General features: G+C 36.5%; 1 protein-coding gene across 4 annotated transcripts in view; it reads right to left on the bottom strand.

Moving 5' to 3' along the window:
* The window catches only part of COL12A1 (collagen type XII alpha 1 chain), a 111,435-nt gene that overhangs the window by 17,774 nt on the left and 68,807 nt on the right, over positions 1–24,854 (bottom strand). For all 4 annotated transcript variants that reach the window (XM_074895920.1, XM_074895916.1, XM_074895919.1 and 1 more), the window contains 19 exons: positions 24,560–24,679; positions 23,807–23,953; positions 22,933–23,049; positions 22,322–22,468; positions 21,780–21,854; positions 21,083–21,222; positions 19,031–19,154; positions 18,684–18,827; positions 16,193–16,357; positions 14,145–14,183; positions 13,914–14,052; positions 11,633–11,775; positions 11,144–11,253; positions 5,942–6,091; positions 4,677–4,754; positions 3,962–4,048; positions 3,032–3,085; positions 2,389–2,484; positions 383–436 (listed from right to left, as the gene is read on the bottom strand). In XM_074895920.1, coding sequence (XP_074752021.1) covers positions 383–436; positions 2,389–2,484; positions 3,032–3,085; positions 3,962–4,048; positions 4,677–4,754; positions 5,942–6,091; positions 11,144–11,253; positions 11,633–11,775; positions 13,914–14,052; positions 14,145–14,183; positions 16,193–16,357; positions 18,684–18,827; positions 19,031–19,154; positions 21,083–21,222; positions 21,780–21,854; positions 22,322–22,468; positions 22,933–23,049; positions 23,807–23,953; positions 24,560–24,679 — 2,129 coding nt within the window. The remainder of the gene's footprint in view (positions 1–382; positions 437–2,388; positions 2,485–3,031; positions 3,086–3,961; positions 4,049–4,676; positions 4,755–5,941; positions 6,092–11,143; positions 11,254–11,632; positions 11,776–13,913; positions 14,053–14,144; positions 14,184–16,192; positions 16,358–18,683; positions 18,828–19,030; positions 19,155–21,082; positions 21,223–21,779; positions 21,855–22,321; positions 22,469–22,932; positions 23,050–23,806; positions 23,954–24,559; positions 24,680–24,854) is intronic.

The following is a 24,854-nucleotide window of genomic DNA, read 5'->3' on the forward strand; positions in this document are numbered from 1 at the left end:
TTTTGCTTTCTTCTTTCTGAAAGCATACAAATAACGTCCCAAGGCCATTTAACTTCCAAAAGTAGAAAGCAATGAGACAACATTCCTGAAGAGGCATTCAGCAAAGGTTCTGCAACCTTTACTTTAGGAAGACATTTAACTGCAGGTGGTCAGAAGTTGAGGGACCTTCCTGGGGAGTTATCAGTGTACTTTTTCTAATCCAGTGGTCTGTCCCTGTGCATTCACAACTGTCCAGATGGATTTGGCTTGACTCAGTACAGCTGTTCTAGGAAGGTATGAGAAGAGTCCACTACTCCTAGCAATGTCAAAAATAGCTGTCCAGCAGCTAACCTGCAATAGGAATAGTGTAAAATGACATTATCTTGTCTAATCATTGACTTACCGATCTCCCTGGTAGTCCAGGCTGGCCAGCATCACCTTTCATTCCTTGACGACCCTATAATTTTAATTAATGATTGTTAGAGATTCTGAATTAAAAAATATACCAGCAAAATAATTAATTTGTGTAAATGGACACAAAATATTTCTTGCAAGATACATAAATTAAGGAATCCATAAGCCAACTATGTGTATGAATAAATCAAGATACATATAGTTCTTAACTGAAGCAATACTGATCATCTCACAAACATTTGCAAAAGCATGATGACTGGTTGCCTTTATATTAAAAACATAGGCAAACAGACATTTGAAGGGCCACATATTTTGATAAGGAAGTGAAGTGGACTTTTCAGTAAGAGAGACTGATAGCAATGTCTTCATAAGCAGGAAAGCAGGGAAGGATTACATGTTTTCTCCCAACCTCCCTTATCTTTCTCAACTGGTGTATGGAGCTGTCTACATTCACAAAAGGTAAAAACTCAGTCTTTTTAAAAGTGTCAGTACTTTTCTCTAATCCATGGTCTAAAAGGTATTACGTACTTCCAGACAGAAGGTGTAGTAGCATATAAAGCAGCAATGTATTATCCTTCACAACCAGCTTGCATTCCACATACACTACAGCACTGTAGTAGAAATGCCCAGGCTAAACCCACATAAACTAAATTTGACAATAAAATATTTATTCTCCACGGTGGCTTGTGTCATAATCCAGCATTAATAACTGTTGATGACACACAAATTATCAAACAATTCGCAAACATCGTCCACCAATGTGAATTGCAATTGATATGAAAAAGAAAATTACATGACTCAAAAGTGCTGCTCTAAACTATTGTTAGGTAATAAGAAGCTCCACCAGTGTTGGTGGCTTTGTTCTTCGGATGTTTTCAAACTGAATGTGACAAATAAATATATTTATTCCATTCCACATGTAAAAAAAAATGTCTTTGGCCCTTCTTGCTATTTGACACCTCTAGGACATCTTAATCAAGTTTTTCCCCCAGTATATAACAAAAAACTGAAAAGCATCTACACTGGTTAACAAAGTCTTTCTACTTTGTCCTTACAAAACAGAAGGTGAACATAATGTCTATCTTAAAACACATTTTGTTTTCCATATCCTAAATTACATTACAGACTGAGAAGGTAACCTGGTTTCAAATGAAAAATGAGACTGTGCAATCAGACACCAATTCTATCTTTTTTCCCCATAAACTTTATATATTAATCAAAGACTAATCAAAAAGCTCCTGGTTATATTAAAATTCAAGATAATTGTAAACAGGAAACATCAAAATATCAAAATTGTATTCCTGCTTTTGGGGTGATTACTTATTAAAATATGGCAAAATCAGTCTCAATACATTCAGAATGTAGACAAAGGGTTACCTATGCTACCTATCTGCTATAATAACCAGAATCTGGTGAAACTTTATCAGTGTTAATAATTACTCTGGATTTGAAGGCATGTACATGAAATCAGAAGTAACCTCTCACTAAAATATTCATGCTGTTGCCAAGAAAGCCCCCTAGGAACGAAGGGCTGTTTTGTATGCTTAAATCTAGGCACCCATTGCCTCTCTGACCTTTCAGCTACTGATTTGAGTTCAGAAAATAGAAGTTGGATGTGCAAATCTGTGAGAAAGATCTGTGTCTTCAGAGTAATGCTGCATGCTTAATTTTCCTGCACCAGTTTGATAGTTTTGAGTCCCAGAACTCAAAGGCCTAGCATCCACAGAAAAGCTGTAAGAATAAAACCAGAGTAGCACAATGTGCATTGCAATGCTTAGACTCTGCCTTTTCATCAGCATCCCATAAGCACATGTAACATTTAAGACAGAAAATGCTATTGAATTGAAAGAGACTTGTTTCAGAAGGAGACTTGTTCCATGAGGGAAGGGAAAAATGAATGTTATGGCAAAGCTGCCACCCTCTTCCCAAGACCACCATCCCCATGGACAGCTCTGATCATACACATTGCCACCCGCACTCAAAATGGCCACTCACCGGTTCACCTGGGATTGACAGCCCATTGGGACCTTGAGGACCTGGAGGACCTTGAGGGCCAGGAGGACCTGTCTCACCACGAGGACCAGGTGGCCCCTTAAAGCAGAAAATAAAAGCAAGATTGTAAATTACATCCCCTTCTTAGATCTGAAACTGCAAAATCCTTTGGGTTAGACACTTAATGGAAGTCAGAAACCTGGAGACACATTTAATACTTCAGAACAACTGTGGAAACAGTTATCCAAGTGGCATATCTTTTCGTAAGCTATTCTCTGATTCATGTTGGTAGTCTCAGGACAATACATGCCTTATGGCAGTGTTAATTAAAAGTATAGCTGTCTACTCTGTACAGAAGGATAACAACGCCGCAGAGTGTGTATTAACACTCTGATGCATGTAATCTAGTTTCCTGATGTTCAGTCAATGCTTTTGAGCCTACATATATATATAGGCTGTGTATATATAGTCTCAAATAGGTAGGCTGCACATAAATAACATATAGGCATATTTCCAAGTAAATTTTTAATCTCCATTCTTAGCTCAGCATAGAACTAAGCATACAAACTTTCATAGACGTAAACATATAACAACATTATAGAAGCATTGCAGCAACATTATAGATGCATTCCAGAAAGATACTTACAGATGATCCAGTCAAACCCCTTTCACCTCTGGGACCTTTAGCACCCGGGCCACCCTAAATTGAATATTTGGAAAGAAAATACATATTTTATATTTAATACATAGATATTGTGAATATATAACAAGAGTACATTATACTGGTACGTGTGATGAATCCTCTTTATCAAACTCTTATGTGATAGCCCAAAGTTTTGAAGTGTATAGATCACACTGCTAAAAAAGTAGTATAATAAAAGGTGCATCAGAAACTCAGGTAAACCACATCAGCTTCAGCCTTGCCAGTTCAGCCCATGAAAAATTATTCTTATTTTTCACTCTGCACATATAAACATCTTCAATTTATATTCATCAAAATCTCTGTTTACCTCTATAGTAGACTGCCAGACAACTTAACTGGGCTTCAGATTCCTCAAGCAGCATTTCTGACAGCTTCAAAGTAGAACTCCCTTATATTCAAAGCAATTGGTAGGCACATATCCATTCCATAGATTACTATCTCTTCACATAAAAAAAGAGAGCAACTAATTTATTTCCCTGACACAGTAAAGAATCTTTCCTTGGAGTGAAATCCTGACTCTGTATTTAGGAAAAATATTTGCACAGTCCATGAAAAATATCTTGTACATGAAGTGCGAGACAGCTGAGATTGGGCCAGATTCTTTCAACCTATCAGCCAATGAGGAGTAATTCACAGTGATCACACTAGAAATATGGGAAAAGTATTATTATGTAAACAAGTAGAGGTGGTAGGAGCTACCCAACTGTGTTTGAAAATAAAATGAAAAGGGAACATACTACCATGATGTTATGGACATGTTGATAGAAACTCTTTCTCTGACTGACCTTTGTTTCACAGAACCACCGATCAACACAAAACTACTTCCATAAATGCAAAAATCATCAAATCTGTCTATTGCGAATAGTTCCTTACAGCTGGTCCAGGGGGTCCTGGAGGTCCCACGCTGTCTTGAGTACAGGTACAAGCATTTGGAAGAGCTGGACATTTTGCTTCATCTCTCTGAAAATTCAATTACAACTATTACTCTACTTTTAAAGACAAGTACTTGGTGGCAGCATACTTTTCTAAAACAGTTAACAGCAAGATTCTGTATTATCCTGTTTTAAAGTATAAGTAAAACTCACAACTAAACAGTGGTTTCCAAATGTTTCTAGAGGACCTTTCATATTTTTAGCAAATTTACTCTGCGCTATACAAGACACTAACAACAGAGGCACAGGCAAAATGAAATTCATATGCATATATGTTGTTCTAATATTTCTATCCATTAGACAATCAGCTTGCACTGATAGAGAATAAACTAGTTACTTTTTGAATGCCAATCTAAGAACAGATTAAATAAAAAAATAATATAGCTATTCCATTCATAATACCTAGGATCTTAAATATCACTGAAATACAAAATATAACTGAAAATTTTTTCCACCATTTCTAAGGGACTCAATTCTAGCACACTACAATATTTCTCCCTCAGACACAAAACTTTGAAATGCAGTGGTGTTCACTGGCTGCTCTGACAACCCTGATGTGTTGTCAGTAAAAAGTACAATAAAAGGCTAATATTGATATTGTTACATTTGTTATTAAAAAGTATTTTCTGAATAGTCTCTTCTTCATTTATACTTACCATAGAAGGAAGATCACAGCATCTGTCTCTGCTAGTCCAAACTGGACTGCACACAATGTCAAAATTCTGGATTTCTAACTGTAAAAGAAAGGAGTACTCTTGAAAGATACTAGAGATGTTAAATAATGAAATCTAGTGGCATTAGCATTAAAAATTACTCCTAAAAAAAAATATTTCTAATGTAGTTAACATCATTTAGATTCACTTCTCTTTTTGACACCGACAGAAAAATGATTTTAAAATAATAAAATATTTAAAACCAAGCCCACATAAGGCTATAAGAACTTCCAAGCGCTGATGCTTGCTCTTGTTCTGGGGCAAAAAGTTAATTAAATAAAGTGACTCAAGAAGTATTTTGCAATACTTAAAGGATAATATCGACGAACTTCTACGTTGGATGAGTGCCTGTGCACTGCAACATGAAATCTGGCTGAAAAACTTTTGGACTGGCTCTAAGGACTGCAGTTCTTGAGTCATATATTAATTCAGATTTGTGTATGGAACTTTGCATTGACATTAGCAGGGAAAAGTTCTGCAAAGACTGAAGCAGGGACCTTAGGTAGACTGTACTGTAAAAGCAGTTTCCTCTCTTTTTTTCACCCCAGGAGCTATGATCCTGTAGTTTGATAGATACAACCAAACATTAGTGGTGAGCACTGAGAATCTTCGTCAGGTGTTAGGGTTTGTACACATGGGTCAGACTGCAGACTTAAATCTTCTAATACGAAGACCAGGTAATAGCATTGATTACATATTAAGTATAGTTAATCCATCAAGCTAACTGATGTGCCCTTCATAGCAGTAGCCCCTTTTTCATTATAGATTTATAGGTCATAAACCAGTGGAGATTACTCTGATCACCCAGTACAAGACAGACCATAGGACTTGTAAAAATTAAAATCTGTTCATTAATGTTTTTCAGGAAAACAAAACAATCTTCATTTAAAGATTTCCAGTGATAGAGAATCCACAGTAAATGGTTCCAATGACTAACTGCTCTCCCTATTAAAAGAAAAACATTTCCACTCTCGTTTGAATTTACCTGACTGCACTTCCAGCTATTAGATTTTTATTCTTGCAATTCTGCTAAGAATGAGAATCTATGAAGATGAAATTTCTTAGTTAAATATATTGGTTCTTGCAGTACAGACACTTGAAAGCTTTGGGTGCAATACCGGTTTCTTAGCCATCCTTAATCTCTAATCTCTTTCCTCAGAAAATTTCAAGGGCTTGCATTAATGAATGGATTAGTGTTTATTACTTACTGTTGCTGATCTCCGGTCACCTTTCAGAAGTTTCCCAAGTATTTCATAGCCATCAGTTGTGATGTTCCCAGCCTCTTTAATTGGTTTTTCCAGTATTTCACTGCAGTCAATGTAAATCTTAACATTTGATGAAGTTACAACAATATGGACCTGAAAAAAAGTTTAACATAGTATTTAGAAAAAGCACATAGGCATATTTAATAATTTAAAAGTATTTCACTGTTTAGGTAATACTGTTTTAAATTTTCTTCCTGCTAATCCTGCTTTACTTTCAACTGGTGGAAAAATTCAAACTCAAGGAAAGTCTATGACATTAGTAACCTCTTTAAAATGTGTTGAAGGTCAATAAGATGAATACTCAAGCACAACTAAGAAGTACTGTTTAATGTAATAGTTGAACTACAATGATCTATTTAAAAAAGCTTGCATGAAAATTACTTTAAGATGGCATAAAAGTAAAAAATAAAAATAATTTCTGAGAGGAAGTGAATATATATAAACTCTTCTTGTCCTCTTCTGATGGCTGGGACCACACAAGAGGTTTATGAGTCCATGACTGCCCACTGGCTAACAGACTCTGTCTGTACTTCAGAGAGTAGATTGTTTCAGATCCAAAGATCCAGGGTTCAGTTTCCACATATGACTCAACCAGAGGCATTAGTTGCATTGAGATACAGGAAGTGAGCAGAGAAGCCTGCCCAGAAAAAGACAAAATAACAGAAGATGCAAGAGAGACATTTCCATGAGAGACATTTGGCTACATATGCCAAAATAAGGGGAAACAGGCAAGAAGAGGAAGAGATTAATTATTGTAAGTAAGGGAAACTTAGGAAGGAGAAAAGAATGACTGTAACAAAGGGAGAGTATGTTTACCAGGAGAAGAGAAGGAAGTATTTGGGGAACACAGTAAATCTTAAACAGAACAAACAAAACTGAAGCAAAGTTTACCCTTCCAAAAATTTGTGTTACATATGGCAACTGTTATGCAAGTGAATTTCCTACATTTCTATGAAAACAGAAGACACTCAGCAAGGGACTGACATTTTAGAAATTCTAATATACCATTTCTAGAAGAACATTTTAAGGCAACAGAAAGGTTTCAGTGCCTTTATATACCTCACATACTGCACATTTTTTATATACAACATTATAGCATGTATGTAATTGTTAAAAAATCAACACAGTAAGATCAGCAGTAAAGAATCCTTGAAGTATGTATTTATGTTTTAAAGCTTCTGTTATCACAGTACATAACCTCTCAGAAACTTATTGGTATTTGATGACTGCTTAAAAATTTGGCATAAATTTTTGAAACAAAGATTCCCTTAAATGTCCTAAGTCAACAAGTGCCTGAACAATCTGCTGAGAATTTGTTCTTTTTTTTCTATATTAAATATTTTCCCATGTGGAGTTGTCTCCAAGGCACCAGTATAGCTGTATCTAAAACTCTTTAAACATCATGTGATTATCCTTTGTGTAATTGGAATTAAGACTTTTCAAACTGCCCTTATTTTTTGTCATCTGAAATTGAGTTGGCATCACAGTTTAATTCTCAGTGCTTTTTAAATAACATTTCCAACATTGTTCATTGACCAAATAAAAAAATAATGGAAAGATAATTGTGTCCAAAATATAGTTTGGTATGTAATACCAAACTTTTCACAAAATAAAATAAGCACCATGACAAAGCTTTAAAGTCATTATCATTTTTTCATACATCATATACTCAGTCATTTAATTATATGACTAAATTTTACAAGTTAACTAACGCATCAAACAGTTAAAGCGTGTTACTAATTCTGAAAGGCACCTAACATGCAAGTCCTTCTACTGGAATGTTAACTATTTGTCACAATTTAAATAAAGCAAATGACATTTGCATAGCAAACATACATTACTGTGTTTTCATTTGCACACAAAACTTGGGAGAGGTGAATCTACATCAAAATGCTGAATGAGACCACCAATTTGAAAATGTTCAAACAGCAATGACTGCTGAGCATCACCTATCCATCCAAAGAAGTGATCCTAGCAATCAAAAATAAGCAGAGTTCCCCCAGGTAATTGACTCAGTCAGCTAACTGCTGATTTAGCACCAGCCTGAATCTTATGGCCCAGGCATAAATCTAACAAAAGTAAACATGTAGTGTTTATAGCAAATAAAATATCTCTGTATTCAATCCTGCTACATTTTGTTATTAACAGAAACATTCTCTTCAATTTCTAACACATCAACATAAAGCATCACTTCTCATCATTTTCAGTGTCAGAAGGCACCAAAGTTTTAAGAAGGAAAACATACTTTTATTTTTCTCTCTAAGAGATCTATTCTAAGATAAAGCTTGATGGTGTTCTGATCTGCTCCTAAATAAACCACATCAATAAGCTAAGCAAACTATTATCCCATATGTACCTTGGCAGAAAGACTCATCATCAAATTTCCTGTGGCAAACTACTGCAAAACTGCAATCTAAAAGGAAGTCTAGCATGGTAAGAATAAGAAGTAGAAGTCCTCTGTCTCTCCAAAACGTTCAGTTATAAATTTAATGAGTGTCTCCGTCAGTCAGGATTTTTCCTATGGGACTTGCCAGATACAACAGCTTCCACCATAGCTATGCTACGCAAAGTGTTCAAGTATGCCAAAGTAAATTTCCTTGCAGTTAGGTGTAGTTAACTGTGCCTCACTGAATGAGCCAGTAAATCATCGAATGAAAACCACAAAAATGTTTGATATTTTGGAAAACATCTTCTTGCATTCTAAAGATTTGTCATTTCTTTGAAACCGGATGGTAGGAAAAATTGCAAAAATAACTTTTGAAATGTGTTGATCTTACTTTCCTTCCTTCATCCATCTGAAACTACTGCTATCCTTTATTAGGAGCTAATCAACATGGCTGATACATGAGGCTTTCCCAGCACATGAGCTGGGGAATCTGATGATGTTATCATTAACAACCTGACTCATATAGCAATCTCAGTATTGAGAGAGCCCTGGAGAGAGTCCAGAGGAGGCAGCTCAGTTACATGGTGAAAAATCCCAAATACAGCTCTTGAAATCAAGGCTATTCCAGCTACTTTAAATACTATCAAAATCTGAACTTTTGATTCCTTTCTGAGGAAAAAAAGATGGGGAATGACACACTACACTAAATAACTGATATATCTTTGCTTAAGAAATAATCTCACAAGCAAGAATTCATAGCTCCAGAGCTTTAAGATCATTTGCAAATGGCTGTTACTCATGTACATCGTTTGACATTTTAGAATTGCTTTCTGTACATATGTATGAGTGTATTTAACTATTAAAATAATACAAAATTCTGTATTTTTATTTTCCCTATAATTTTAATTTCTCTATAATATATAACTGCTATAGGTTGTTCCCCATTTGCTCTGATAAATGAGCAAAGCTTCACTGTAAATGTTGTCAGATAATTCTGCTCAGCTATATCACTTCTAGAGGAACTACAAGGAAAAATATGACTCTGAATGTCAATTTAATTAGCAGCAGACAGACTGCTGGCAGTACAGCGTGTAGAGTTTCACACCAGTGACCTGAGGAAAAGAAGTCTCAGCTTTCACACTGATCTCTAAAATGAGGCATGCTACGTGCTGTTCTGTATCTTAACAGTACTTCTTGGTGATAAGATGACTCAACATTTACACCAAAACAGTATCTATCCTAGCACTTACTGACAGTTTTTATAACTCCAGTAGATTAAAACACTTCCTTAAAATTCAGTTGTCCTACTAAGCTATCAAAAAACAAGAAAGGCAAAAAGCCAAATGCCAAGGAAAAAGTAGAAGCTGCCTAATCCAGGTGTGATCTGAGCATACTCATAAGTATCAGTTACAAAGTCAATGGCATACATATTTCTTCATATATATCAAAATAATTAGCCATTAAATAAATTATAAAATAAAAATAATTGGATATAACATACAAGCGGTTTGGGAAATCATCCTCTGTCAAATTCTGAGGAAACCAATAGCTTTTATAGCACTGTCTGATTTTTGCAGTTATCTGTGTTTTAAACAGATGAAGTCACAAAACATTACAATGCTGGCACCAGCTATCTTTCGCTAATTTCAGCCTAGCAGATCTAGATCAGCAATGTCGGCTCTAATCAGCAAGCTGACAGAGGCAAACTCTTGTCAGTATCCTCAAAGGAATGCTGGTAATAACCAGTCATGCAGGAGAGGGTATCATAAAGAGAACAACTGTTACACTGCAGCCATACTTACGCCACCAGAAGAAAACTAAACAGAAGGGAGATAAATGAAAACATGGGAATGTGCATTTCAGCTGACCAAAAATGTTGCAACTGCAACTCATGCTCTTGCCCTAAACATATATACTTAACACAGGAAGAAAATATTTTTTAAATGTGTTTTAGATATATATGCAGCGTGAGTCAAACACCTCCTGATGACTAGAGGTAAGGAAGTGTGGCAGGATCTAGTTTTCATAATTCGGTGCACAAAATTAGAAAAGCAAGCACAAAACTATCACAGCTGAAGGCAAATTCATTAACATGTAAGGATCTCACTAGCCATTTTGACAACTGAAAAAACGCGAGTATCATTCTAAATCACAAACATTTTATACACTTTCTTATGGGCTCTGTCTCATTATTGTTGCTTCTCTAATTAATGTTACTTTGGAATATTTTAGGCCCAGTGAATTTAAGCCAAAAATATACCAATACACATTCATACATACAAAATATACACATATACATTTATTATGTTTGTTAAACATATGAATCTTATTCAGCTCCCAAAACAGATTCCCTGCTGTTATCTGTAAATCAATAGCTACTTACTTTCTGTGGTTGTATCTTCATCTGCTCTGAATGATTTCAAGTTATTAAATTCCCCCCCAGTCGTTTCTCACTACCTTTCTTTTTTTTCTAGTTTATCTTTTATTCTCCCTCTGTCATGTGCCAAGAATCAGCCTATGATGTCTTGTTCAGATATAACCTTTCATTTACACAATCATGACAAATTCTTGACAATCTCTTACACCAGTGCAAAGAGCTATAACTTCAGAGAACTTGTTTTACATGATCTGTAAATCTCTGTGTCAACTTACAGTACTATACAAAGACCAGATATAACTGACAGTGACTTCTGCTTGCTTGTCTTTTGTTTCAAAGAACAGCACTTCAGAAAGCAACATTCACCATTTCAATCCTTTACCTTATGGAAGCTTCCATAAAAGATTTTCTTTATTTCATCATTATCAAAAGTTACAGTTTGAACCTCTCCCCTTGTATCCTTGTTAAAGAATGACAGCACTTTACTGGCAGCTGCAACAAATGAAAATAATACATTTCATTTCATATGTACTACTGAAACCACCAACCTAAGATACACTCATAGATAAAATGTAGTATACCACTCAACTGGGTAAACGCAGGTTATAGATGGTCTCACTGACCCATAAGTATATAGATGTATTTTTCTTTGGTTGTAGAGGTAATACCAAAATTGAAACATAGCTTAGATGCATTATTTTTAGTCGGAAAAAGTAATTTAGGTACAAAGTAAAAAGAAAAATCTCTTAAACTAAAATTATATAATCCTTTTAGAATGTAGGAATGCTTTGGGTTGGAAATATTCAGGAAGAATGCATGCAAAGTAATGTAATGAATTAATTCTCTATGCAATAAGCAGAATCATCCTTACGATCAAGCACAACTCCAACTTGTGGTTTGTAATCTCTGTCTGTAATCTGCCAAACTGCAAAAGGCTCATTGGGTGATTCAGGCAGAAGACGGAATAACAGGATGATAGTGTATGCCTGTGGCAATCCCTCTGGGTGAATCTCCCTGTTAAAACAATATGAAGACATTTTTTCACATGGAAACACACGAGGAAAGTAAGATCTTCATCATTTTCTCTTTTTCAAAGAAAAGACATGAGAGTAACGGGGAAACCACTGAGCATTTTAACTACTCTCTCAAACAGAAAAGAACTTTGTGATAAAAAACAGTATATGATTTGTTAAGATGAACTCACAGCCTGTCTTCATTTGATCCACACACCATGGTTATGGAGGAAACCAGAATATGACCAAGAACTATTGGAGATGTATTCTTGTGGCAAGATTCCCTATAAACTACACATATTTTAAATTCCTTGATGATAAGTACAACGGACCGCAACTTTATTCTTTTTTTCATCTGGCCTGCTTTAGGCAATAGAAAACAGCACTTAACTATTGCTGCCCTTCAGGCACAGATAGGGTGAAGGAGATAATTAATGCATTCTTTGCAATTGGTGATGTATTTGGGCTCCACCTCATTCATCAGTGGCTGAGGTTTAGATTTGTGATGTTTAGACTGTTAGACATTAAAAAAGCAGAAAGCCAAAAGTAAATAAAAATATGCATTAAATGGACTCCAGCATTTTCTGAAGGGGAAAGGAGGGAATGAAGGAAGAAAATTGTAAAAGAGGAGGTAACTTCTGCTTCTCCTTAACCATTGTAATGGAACTGAGAAGGGGGGGGGGGGGGGGGGGGGGGGTTAGAATTTGCCATCATGAACATAAATATAGAAACCTTAAAATGAAGAGGGGAGCTGCTCTGTATTGTAGGCAAATCTTATGTACCCATGCAATTATGGACACTGCAATAATAGCCATATCACTAAGTCAACACCACCACACAGCAAAGCCCAAGAACGAAAATATTCAAGTAGATATGGCAACACTATTTATAACCCAGATACCAAGTTATTTCAAATATGGAAACAACTATGCCACCAGGATCAGGATGCTTTTATCGCTTTGCTGACTCAGTCTAAAGTGAGTTTTATTTTCTGGCTTCTCATGAAAAATAAGTGCCCAGAATACTCTGGCACATCTAATCCATCTCTTACAGAAGACTATGTATCACAACACTCTAAAAAAACATGAAATAGGAAGTCTGTCTTTCTACTGTCTTTTTATCATCTTACCCTGCTAAATGCAAGGTTTATCTTAATGTAAGAGAGTTGCAAAACTAGGATTATTTGTACTTCCCTAGATCATAAAAATCCAGGCTGTCAGAGATCCATCACCTCTATAGCTATAATGGCAGGTCAATGAACTGAGAAAGTCCTCAAGTCCTCCACTTTTAAAGTTGTGAGCTGAGAAGGCTGACAAAAAAAAAAATTATTTATTCATACACCTCACCTCCTGTGCCTGTGATAAGATATTTACCCAGTCTGGCAGGACTGTAGACTTCAAAGACTTATATGAAAAGATGACTAAATTTCCTTAAATTTAATAGCAATAATGGGCTATCTTTAGGCATGTCCTCTAACTCTGAATGACTTTTTTTGAAACTTGCCTAACTAGATGGGAAGGAATAAATATAAAAAGAGAAAGAGATATACTGTTCCCATCTTAGTAAAACTAACTGCTAAGTCTTTTGGGGTTTTGTGAAAAAACATTGGCAAGAATGGCCATATATTGCCTCTCCATAACCAAGTTCTAAGACCACAGACCCTTTAGAACTCCATTTGCCAAATATGGCAACTCAAGTAGAGAAGAAACTACCCTAAGCCTATGGTGTCAGTGTGTTGCCTACTACAGTATGAATGATGCCTCTGCAAAAGGTGGTGCTTATGCCTCCATATTGAAACCATTTCTCTCTGGCAACATGGAGCTCATTGCACTATGGAGGCTGTTGTTCAAATGCCTAAGGACAAACTGTGGATCACAGGCAACTCAAACGGTTAAGAAGCATAATCTCAAAAGAGAATCATAACCAACTGGATTAATAGTGAACAGATAACAATGGAAGACATAGATTAGCATTTAATAGAACAATGATAGATGTTCTTTGGATTATATTTCTTGGAGTTCAGTAAAAAGATCATCAAATAAATGCATCTTCCATAAGATACTAATGCCACCATCTATAAATTCTATTAATCATTCCTCACCTGCTTGCCCTAAATATGAATCTTTCAGGTTTACCTACCTTATTGGCTGGCTGACAAAGGCATTTTTGTGGAGTCTATATGCTACATAGCTTGGGAAAGAGCCTGATTCCAGTGATACGCCTTGTACAGAAGCAAAATGCTTCTCTGTTAGATTATATGATTCCAGCATCTTGAAACCTTTAAATGCAGAGAGAAAATAGAAATGAAAACACTGTAGAGCTGTAAAAGATACAAATGAACCTACGCTAAAATATTAGACAGTTACTTACCAGGTGAAGTATATCCCTCCAAGTAAATAAGAGGACAGGCTAAAAGACATGAAAAAACATATAATTCAAAGCTATAAAACCTAACAGGATATGAACATATATATACTTCAGAAAGTTTTATTACCAGAAAGTCTGTGCTATTATTAATTATCAACCAACTTTTGTTACATTTGTCATACAGTGTTCCGCTCTGTGGTAGATGTATTGTTAAAATCTGTACTCATTACTGTTAGTAGGATATTTCTACCATGATAAATTGTATGGAATAAGAAATAAACCCCCAAATATTTTAAGAGTCTAATTCATAAGAAAAAGGAGCACAGTGACACAGTCTTTCCATGAATATTTAAGGCATGAGTCAGGCTTCATAATAGCTGTCAGATTCACAAGGAAAAACTGCAGATTTATATGGCTCCTCAGGAGTCAGCGGATGAAGCAGTTAGGGAGTACACAGTTGCACGTGACAGGCCCGAGAATTTCTCTTTTTTGCCATACAAGGATTTCACTTGTATAAACAACTGAACTTTACTTAGATAATTTTAAACCAGCATCACACACTATAGCTACACCTCTTTAGCATCCCTAGAATAGTGGTAAATAAGAGACCTGTGTGCCACCCCAGTTCATATTAGGCATTATTCTACTTCATAAAAAGCAGTAATTCTCACTGACTGTTATTCTCTTTTTGTTATACCAGTATTTTTGAAATATGAGACAAGATTACATAAAATATACCTACTTCAAAATTTTTAAAAAGTAACTTGCTCCCTTACAGTATGCCCAGTTATCATGTAACCTAACTTTTATATATTAACATTTCTTCTTATGTACCTTAAATATCAGGTGTGACAACTGATGGCAACTTGCATCAGGTTTGTGTGGCAAGGTTTTGGTAGCTGGATGCTCTATGGGTGGCTTCCGTGAGAAGCTGCTAGAAGCTTCCCCTGTGTCTGATGGAGCCAATGTCAGCCGGCTCCAAGATGGACCCACGGCTGGCCAAGGGCAAGCCCATCAAACGATGGTGGTAGTGCCTCTGTGATAACATATTTAAGAAGGAGGAAAATACCTGCTGTGCAACTGGGCAACGGTAGCTGAAGCGAGGAGTGAGAATACATGAGAGAAATAGCCCTGCATACACCAAGGTCAGTGAAGAAGAAAGGTGTTCCAGGCACCAGAGCAGAGATTCCCCTGCAGCCCATGGTGCAGCCCACGGTGAGGCAGGCTATGCCTCTGCAGCCCATGGAGGTTAACAGTGGAGCAGATCTTCACCTGCAGCCCGTGGAGAACCCCATGCTGGAGCAGGTGGATGTGCTCAAAGGAGGCTGTGACCCCATGGAAAGCCCACACTGGAGCAGGCTCTGGGCAGGACCAGTGGACCCATGGAGAGAGGAGCCCACACCTGGAGCGGGTTTGCTGACAGGTCTTGTGACCCCGCGGGGCACCTATGTTGGAGCAGTCTGTTTCTGAAAGACTTCACCCCCTGGGAAAGACTCATGCTTCCCAGGAGAAGTTTGTGGAGGACTGTGTCCCATGGGAGGGACCCCATGCTGGAGCAGGGGAAGCATGAGAAGTCCTTCCCCTGAGGAGGAAGGAATGGCAGAGACAACATGTCATGAACTGTTGTCTGACCACAACTGACCACAACCCCCATTCCCCCTGAACCACTGTGCGGGAGAAGGCAGAGAAAACTGGAAGTAAAGCTAAGCCTGGGAAGAAAGGAGGGGTGGGGGAAGTTGTTTTAAGATTTTTGTTTTATTTCTCATTACCTTACTCTGATTTTGATTGGTAATAAAATTAATTCATTTTTTCCACAAGGCAAGTCTGTTTTGTCCATGATGGCAATTGCTGAGCGATCTGTCCCTGTCCTTATCTCAACACATGAGCTTTTTGTAATATTTTATCTCCCCTGTCCAGTTGATGAGGGTAGTGATAGAGCATCTTAGGTGAGCACCTGGTGTCCAGCCAGGGTCAACCCACTACACAACTGTAGCAGTGTATAAGCAAATACATTAATTTGGGAAAGGGGAAAAAAAATGTCTTCTACTCACTTGAGGTAGCTGTCTCACACACAAAGGTGACAAGGTTATCTTGAATCTTTTCAAAGGCATCAAAGTCATCAACAATAAAGACATGACGCTCACTGGGCTTGCTGGCAATTTTGGCCAGCTCATTGTAATCTACATCAGCCACACCAACCACAAAGACACTGAAGCCTGTAAAAATAATACTTGTTACTTGAAATGTAGTAAACATACAATACCATTTTTCAGGTGAATATTTCACAAACCATCTCTACTATTGATTTCTCAGTCTCTACCTAATCTTTTATCTGGCCTTCATTATAAGCATACATTCTGGACATCCTTTCACCCTATCAAAGCTCAGGAGGGATTACACTCCATCTTTCAAAATGTTCTTCTTCCTTCATTGATTTTTGTTTCTCATTACCCAGTCTCACACAACCTTTTCTACATAGTCCCCTCGCTCTTTCATACAAGATGTACAATCCTATCAACTCTGCAGTATCTTAAATCTGTTCTGTGTCCAAAATCTTTGTGCAGACTATTAGTTATCCAGTTCTTTATCTGTTGCCATCTCCGGCATTTCATGCTTCTCAATTTCTCTTTCACTTTCTTAGGGTGGCATTCATCTCACCAATTTTTACTTTCCAAGTTAGCAACAAGTCTAAGCTAGTTGTCTATAGTCTTCCTCTATAATCAACAGACATGGGCAGATTCAAAACACAATCTCACAACTCCCTAAAATGTTAACTTCAAGACAGAAGCAGCCGTGGTCTGTAAATGCCTATCTGTTGCTCTCTTCACTAGCCATAAAAGGACTCTACGTGATGACCTTAGACTAGACATTTAGTTGTTAGATGACTTAAGTCACATGAGAAGAATCCAGACCCTAGAATTTAACCATATGACCAGCATAATCTCCTGTCTGTCAGGGTGATTTTCCTCTTCAGATCCTTAAATTAGCATCTCCTTGCCTTCTATGTCAAGTTTTTGTTTCTAGACTTTACAGAATTCTGCCTCTGACTTATTTATTCCTTTCCCTCTCCCACCTAAGCCTCCATGTGATAATTTGACCTCTCTTTGTCATACCAGAATACAAGGAAGAAAAAAAAAAAAAGTCACTGCATGATTAACAGAATCATGGAATCATCTAGGTTGGAAAAGACCTTGAAGATCACCTAGTCCAACCCTTAACCTAACATTGACAGTTCTCAACTACACCATATCCCTCAGTGCTATGTCATCTTGAAAATTCAGCCCTGTATAGAAAAAAATCACCCACAAAGTATCATTGACAAGAAACTGCACAGACATTGGAAATGCTGGTGGGAGACTGAAAGCAGAATTCCCATTTATTGGAAATTATAAAGGTATCTATTTACATTTTTAATTTTTCAAAAAGAAGATAATTATTCCTTTGTAGCCAATTCTGGTGAAGCTTTGGCTGAAATACTCTGTCCAGCTTTGAACATAACATTTAAGATGCAAAGAAATCAAAGCAAGAGAGAAGAGAGTGAAAATTATAAGAGCTTTGGAAAACACAATCAACAGGAGGTTGACGGAAACAGTTTTGTCGCATTTAAAAAAGAGAAGACAGAAACAGGAAATCACAGGCTTCAGATATGAAGGCCCGTTAAAATGGAGAGTGATCAACTGCTTTCCTGGTTAACTAGGTAAATGAAATTAAAACAATAGTTTCATTAGCCTGAAGAAACTCTTTGGTGAAATGTGAGGCAAAGCTTTCCAGCTATTGGGGTAGTTAAGCATTGAAGCAGATTATCCAGGGAGACCGTAGCAATTTTTATGAATAGGATAGCCAAACATCTTTAGAAACAATCTAGACAGAGCTGATTCCTCCAGATCACAAAGGCAAAGATGACCACTTGCGGTTTACATGCCAGTGATTTCTGTAAGGAAGTACAACATCTCCTTGCTCGGGGAACAGAACTTCAAGTGGTTCATGCACTGAAATGTAAAACTGCTGGATGCAGGGACAGGAACAGGTCATTAGACTCACATAAGCCACATTCAGCAAACCTGAAGAGGAAGTGCAATGCTTCTCAGCTCAAAAAGTAGTGAAGCAGTCAGTTCAGACACAGCTCCACCAAAACCAGTTACTTTAACTGGAGATCCACTGGCTTATACCAGGTGAAACATAAAGCTCAAAAAGCCAGGCCCATTACATAAAAAACACTAGAATGGAGCACACTTCACAATGATCCCTGGGGTCCACACAGCAAGGAGAGAAAGAAATAACCAAAAGTCACATCTATGAAACAATATGCATGAGGAATTTCTTGAAAGCCTTGGGAAGCTACATCCTTCCCCAGAGAAAAGGCTAGAGAAAGAATTCTGGCCCAGAGAGTCCAAATTCTTTAAATGGTTTTGAGTTTTTTGTAAAAGTTTTTGAGTTTCTGAGTCCATTAATGATGGATTCCCAGATGATTGAAGCACCTCTTACAATTGCATTGCTTAACACATAAGGAAATGAAACAGCCCAATACTGTGAACTGCTTACCAGAGTGCTGTATGACAGTTGCTGCTTTCCTCACCTCATCCTGAGACCGACCATCTGTGACAACAACAAGTACCTTGGGAACACCTCGCCTCATGCCACTTTCCCAGGTCAAAACCTTTTCTTTGATAAATGTTAGGGCTTTGCCTACAAAGTGCACAGTGAACAAGGAGTCAGTCATACTATCCACAAAAGAATAAATCTCTTACTTTACTTCGAAAGGGCAACAGCCACACAGCTGAAACAGAAGAACATAAAAACCTAATTCTTCGGCCATGCAATATTAGGATAATGAGGCAGTTTCTGAAGATATTTTATCTTAAAGAAATATAATTACTGCTCAGAATTACCTGTCCTTGTGTTTCCTCCTCTGTACTGAATATTTTGTAGAGCACCCAGGGCCTGAGCCTTGTCATCAAACGTATTAAGTTTAAATTCAGATTTTGCCTCATCACTGTACTGCACAAACGAAACCTGAAATGAAATATATCACAGTGGTCAGTCTCATACCTCCACATTCAGATAAACTCTCTCAATTTAAATATGTACTGTAGTATATTAGTAAGCATTAAAAAAATGAAAAAACTTTTTCATATATGCATGATTATGCACACACATAGAGTTCATCACAGAAATGTACACACAACACTTTCATGCATGAAATGTGACTTAAACACATATGATTAAATTATTGCTATTAGTATGACACAATATATATAGTGCCTATTTTCTGCTTCTGAGCAGATGTACAGTATCTACAAAACCTCTTCCAGTTTTCTTCAGGAAATACAAAAAGAATTTGGCAACAAAACGTCAATAAAGTTAGATATATATGAAATTGTGTACTCTCAAATACTGCAATACAATCACTGAATGTTTATTCTGAAATAATCTTTAAATATTATAGATATATATTTATTTTTGCTCCTTTTAATATTCTGTAAAATGGCAGTATTATAGTACATTAATTTGATGCTGAATAAACATCTCTCTGTATGTATATATATTCACATTTACTGAAGTAAATTCCCATTTTTTACATGATTAATATCCAATTCAAATCCCGAGATTGTTGCAACTATCTCAAGGGGGATGTGACTTAAATCTTTTACTAAACATTAGTATTTACATGTCTCTATCACCTATATTAACCCTTGTCTATCTCTAGGCCAGGGACCCATATATATTTGCAGGAAAAAAAATTATAAAACAAACAAACAAATGGAAAGGAGAACTACTCAGTATACATTAGAGCTAAGAAGTATAAAGAATGTCCAAGACAAAGCAAAGTATAAGGGATATCTTTTCCTTAAAAATGTCTAGAGAGTTAAAGATAAGGACTTAAAGACCTAAAAATATGCCTAGAAGATGAAAGGCAAAAGCAATGTAGATAATTTTTATAGTACAACCTCCCACAAAACCAACCAACCAGCCAAACAAACAAACACCTTCAGTCTTCTAACTAAGGAAAATACATTGCACTTGCAGGTCATTGCTCCAGAAAGACCTTATTTGAAACTCTCTCACATTTCATGTCATTCATGTCATTTAGTGAAAGAGAAATGTTTATGGGAACCTAGGCAGTGATTTCATCCAGCAGCAGAAAACCAGTAATGGTGCAAGGCTTACAGTAAGAAGCCTGACAGGAAATGTCTTTGGTATAATTATGATCAGCCCAGAAATCCTGGAAGTCTATTCCTCATTAGCTATTACTGTTTACTCTTTCAAGACAATGAATTCATTAAGACTAACTTTTCTCCTTTCCATACTTTGACTATGCCCACTGTGGAGTGTACCCATGTTATCTGTCTTTAGGATGGGACAAAGAGACTTCTGAAAGTGTCCCTCTCAAAGGGATTCTAGCTATTTACTGCAGTGGGATTCTAGGCAGCTTGACAAGACAAGGCTAATGGCAAGCCAGATGGACTCTACTTGCACAACACTCCTTTCTTGCACTGAGAAATTAAAACATAACCCTCACTCAAGAGTCAGACCATCCCCAAAACAGATTTCTGATATGGCACAAACAAAATCTAGCACTTAACAACTAGGCGGTGTGCCAGTTCTTGATGCCCTGTACAAAGAAACAAAAATATAAAATTAACCATACATTGAGAATACATCACCCCAGTTTCTCTGCCTGAAGGATTCCCACACACCACAACTTTCGTCTTTCAGAATAGTAACCCCTCAGGATAGACTGGATTGCCTTTGTATTTACAAAAAGACTGATATATGTCATAAATAATTATACATACACAAATGTACACGTGTTGTACAACAATCTAATACAAAAAAATGACAGCATTCTGAAAGAAAGGAGAAATCAGATGTCATTTCAGTAATTCATCTTCATCTTCAGATTCCTTTCAAAAGGTACCTAATGGAAATAACAAACCTACCTGGATTCCAGCAGGATTAATCAAGTCAAAGGCTCCTACTGTATTAAAAACAAATTTCACTACTTTGTTGAAGTTATCATCACCAATACTCCAGGAAGCATCAGTCAAGAATACTATGTCTGCTTTGGCACCTCTGCATACTGAAAGACCAAGAGAAGGAATATTTAAAACACATCGTTCATATCACTGTGAAATAAAGAGTGTTGCTTCAAAATTAGAAAATTGAAGAATGACAAATTTTCAGCAAAATTCTATTAACACACACTCAACCTGGTGGATAGCTAATGCTCAACACAAAAACATTTATTAAAAATCTTCAAATAAAAGTTCAAGAAATTAGAAAGAATTCAAGAATCAATGTAAATATTTTAAATTACTTTTTTTAAATCTGAGCAGCTACTGTAAAACATAATTTGTCTCCTGAGAGCAGACAGACTCACAGACTTGCAGAAGAGCTACAGAATATCTTTTTTTTTTTTTTTCTTCCCCAAATGTGTGCACCTTGCTGTTCTAAACCAGGATATGTTGAAGTTCAATAAAGTTCAAGATCAAATGGATGGCATGAGAAACTATTCTCAAACTTCATTTCCCTAAAATGCTGTGCTAGTTTTAAATCTGTTTATGAAAAATAGAATTAAACTCTGAAGCAGTGTAGCAACTACATAAAAATTCTGAATAATTCTACAAATAAACATACCATCCCGAGCTGGAGGGATCGTGGGAGGTGGAGGAGGTGTAGGTGGTGGAGTTGGTGCCTCTGTAGGTTTGAGGACTGAAATGAAATAGTAATTTTTTTACTCCATATAAATTATTTAATTCAAGGTAAACCACTAGATTATGTATTATATTACCACATAGAAAGATTCTATTTTCTCACTAACATAAACAATGTATAATTGGCAAGGAAAAATTTATTGTGTTACAAGAGTAATGAGATTATAGCTATTGTTAAAAAAAAGGTACATGATTTCATTATAACAGGAACACTTTTACATGAGTTGAGTAGCGCTGCACTCTGATAATGTGTCCATTTTTCATCCAAGTGTTAAGAATACTTGGTTTGAAGAAGAGTTTAAGAATTTCTCTTTCCCTTATAAACTCCAGTTGACATTACACTGAGAGAAAGAGGACAGAAGATCACTTAAAAGAGGTACTGAAAGTCATTTAGGAGAAAGACAGGTTCTAAGCTGAAACAAGTTCTACAGCCAAAACTGAAGGTTCACACTATCTATTACCCACCTGTATGTTCCCTCATAGAGACTGGAGGTCCCTCAAGGTTGGGGGTCTGAACAAAGACAGTAGCATTGTATTCTGTGTCTGGTGAGAGGCCAGTAAAACAATGGCTCGTTTCTGATCCACGTACTGTGATTTCCTGTCCTCTGGAACCTGTCAAAAAAAAAAAAAACAATGGAAAGAAAGTTAGAAACCACTATTTTCCTTTTAATATGTGTACAAATAAGAGTGGAAATAGAGACCTCTTGAGAGGAGGTTGTAGTGGATGGGACAGTCCAGTTTTATGGGACAGTCTTGTCCCATAAAAGCCTTTCTAGAACAAGATTATGTGGTGATTATGCACCTCGGAGTATTCTGAAGAGTAACATTGCAGTGTCATGTGAAACCCAGGTAACTAGCAGATTCCCACTAATGAAAGTTAACTTGACAAAAATAATTACTCCGTCTTTGCAGGTTTTTCACCACTCTAGAAAAACAGGTTATGTTCAGAGCTTTAAAGCTCAACCAGATGTATCATGGCTACTGGTGCGTGTTTGCCACCAGCCCAATTAAGTGGTGCTGTCACTGAAATAAGACAATTATGTTTCCATAAAATGCAAAAAATAAAATGCACTTACCATCAGCTGGGTTTAGCTTCAGTCTGTAGGAAGTTGCTGATCGATGAGGTGACCATCGGATACAGAAAGTATCCCAACCCACTTTGTAACTTGTAAGGTCAGTGACATTCAAATATACTGTGAACAGAGAGACATAAATTGTTCTCCAGAAAATAGTACGTAATCGATGAAGCACATCAAAATGAAAATTATATTAGCAGTGCTGGTCCAGAACTTGATTCTTTACAGTGTTCTCAGAAGGAAAGAGCAGTTCTAGTGAAATTTCATTTTCTGTTATGCCTTAGAGATCCCAGCCTAGCTATTTAGAAAGGGCCAAAGTCTGGTACCCTTCCCATATTGGGTAACAAGAAGGTTCCAAAAATTGCAATCTGACTCATATGTATGTCAGTATGAAAAGAATGTACTGAGTCAACAAAACTCAGGATGCTTGATTCATCTTAACTGAAGACATTATGAGAAGTTTATTAGCTGAGACCATCAACAAAATCATCTGCTTCTGAAAAGCTGAAGTTTCAATCACCGGACATCCCTGTGAGATAAAAGCAGAGCAGCAAAAAGACTAGATCCATTTAGCATGGTTAGATTCTGTAGTACCCTGGAACAGTTAAAGATTGACGTCCACTATAGCTGAATAAAATTTTAGGAAATACACTAGAAATGTTATATCATTAAATCATTACTTAAAACTATATTTCTATTACTGTTCCCAAGCTTAGTGTTTTTAAGATCTACATCATGGACAGATGATAAGTATTGTCTATGAGAGGATATTCAGACTTTCTAACAACCAGCCTTAAAAAACCTCTTTTTATCAATGTTATCGAAGACCAGCATACATATCTATCATGATTACAATAAAATTGTTTTGACTTACATGTAGTGCCTTGATCTGTCAAAGGTATGCTCATTCCAGAATCATACTGGGCATAAACATTCACATCATAAGTAGTACTGGGAGACAGATTATGCAAGGTGTAGGAAGTCACTTCTCCCACAAAAACCTCCATGGGCTCATTTGAACCTTGAATTAAAGGAAGCATTAAGGAAGCACAGAGAGAGAGAAAGATTCATGATTAGGTGAGCTACAAAACTATCCACCATCTTTTACATGTAATTAAGTGTTAATCTCATTTTTTCTAAAACAAACATAATTTCTTAAATTTTAGCAGATTAGACTGTTGCAAACAGAACATACACATAGCTTTACAAGCTATTGTGCAATGCTTGTGTTGATTTTAACTTATAGAAAGGTTTGTATATTATTTCATTGTCACATAAAACAAAGGTTCTGAAGGACATTAGTCCCTAAATACCTGTCCCATATTCATCTCACGTACACCAGTTCATATCATCAGAAGGACAAAAGGTATAAATAGAGGAAAACCAAGTCTAGTCCAGGACTTTATCTAGTCACTGTATTCAATTTTAACTATATAATTCAATCTCTGTAATTGAATGCATAAAACACTGTGATAGTTTGTGCTTCTTATAAGATAGTGATAATAAGACTTAAGATTCCATCAAAATCAGTAAACAAAGGAAATAAAAAAATCCTTTAACACAAACATTTCATGATCTCCCATTAGCCGCTCACTATTCTGAAAGTGGTATACTCAGGTTTTCTTACCCACAGGTTTGTATACAATTTTATAGCCAAGAACAGGGGATGGCGAAGGATCCCAGGAAACTCTGAATCGTGTATACCACTCATCAGTTATATACATATTTTGAGGGGGAAGCAGGCCAACTGAAAAGAAAGAAAAAACACTCTAATTAGACTAGTGACTGTTTTTCGACCTCTAGAAACTTACATTGCAACTCTGTCAGGTAATAGTCATGTCAAAGACATAATTGACAAAATGAAACCTTAACAATGTTGGAGTGCTCAAAGAATATGTGTCTGAAATTTTAAAAAGAATATA

The sequence above is a fragment of the Athene noctua genome, chromosome 1 (assembly GCF_965140245.1).
Source record: "Athene noctua chromosome 1, bAthNoc1.hap1.1, whole genome shotgun sequence".
NCBI classification, from domain to species: Eukaryota; Metazoa; Chordata; class Aves; order Strigiformes; family Strigidae; genus Athene; species Athene noctua.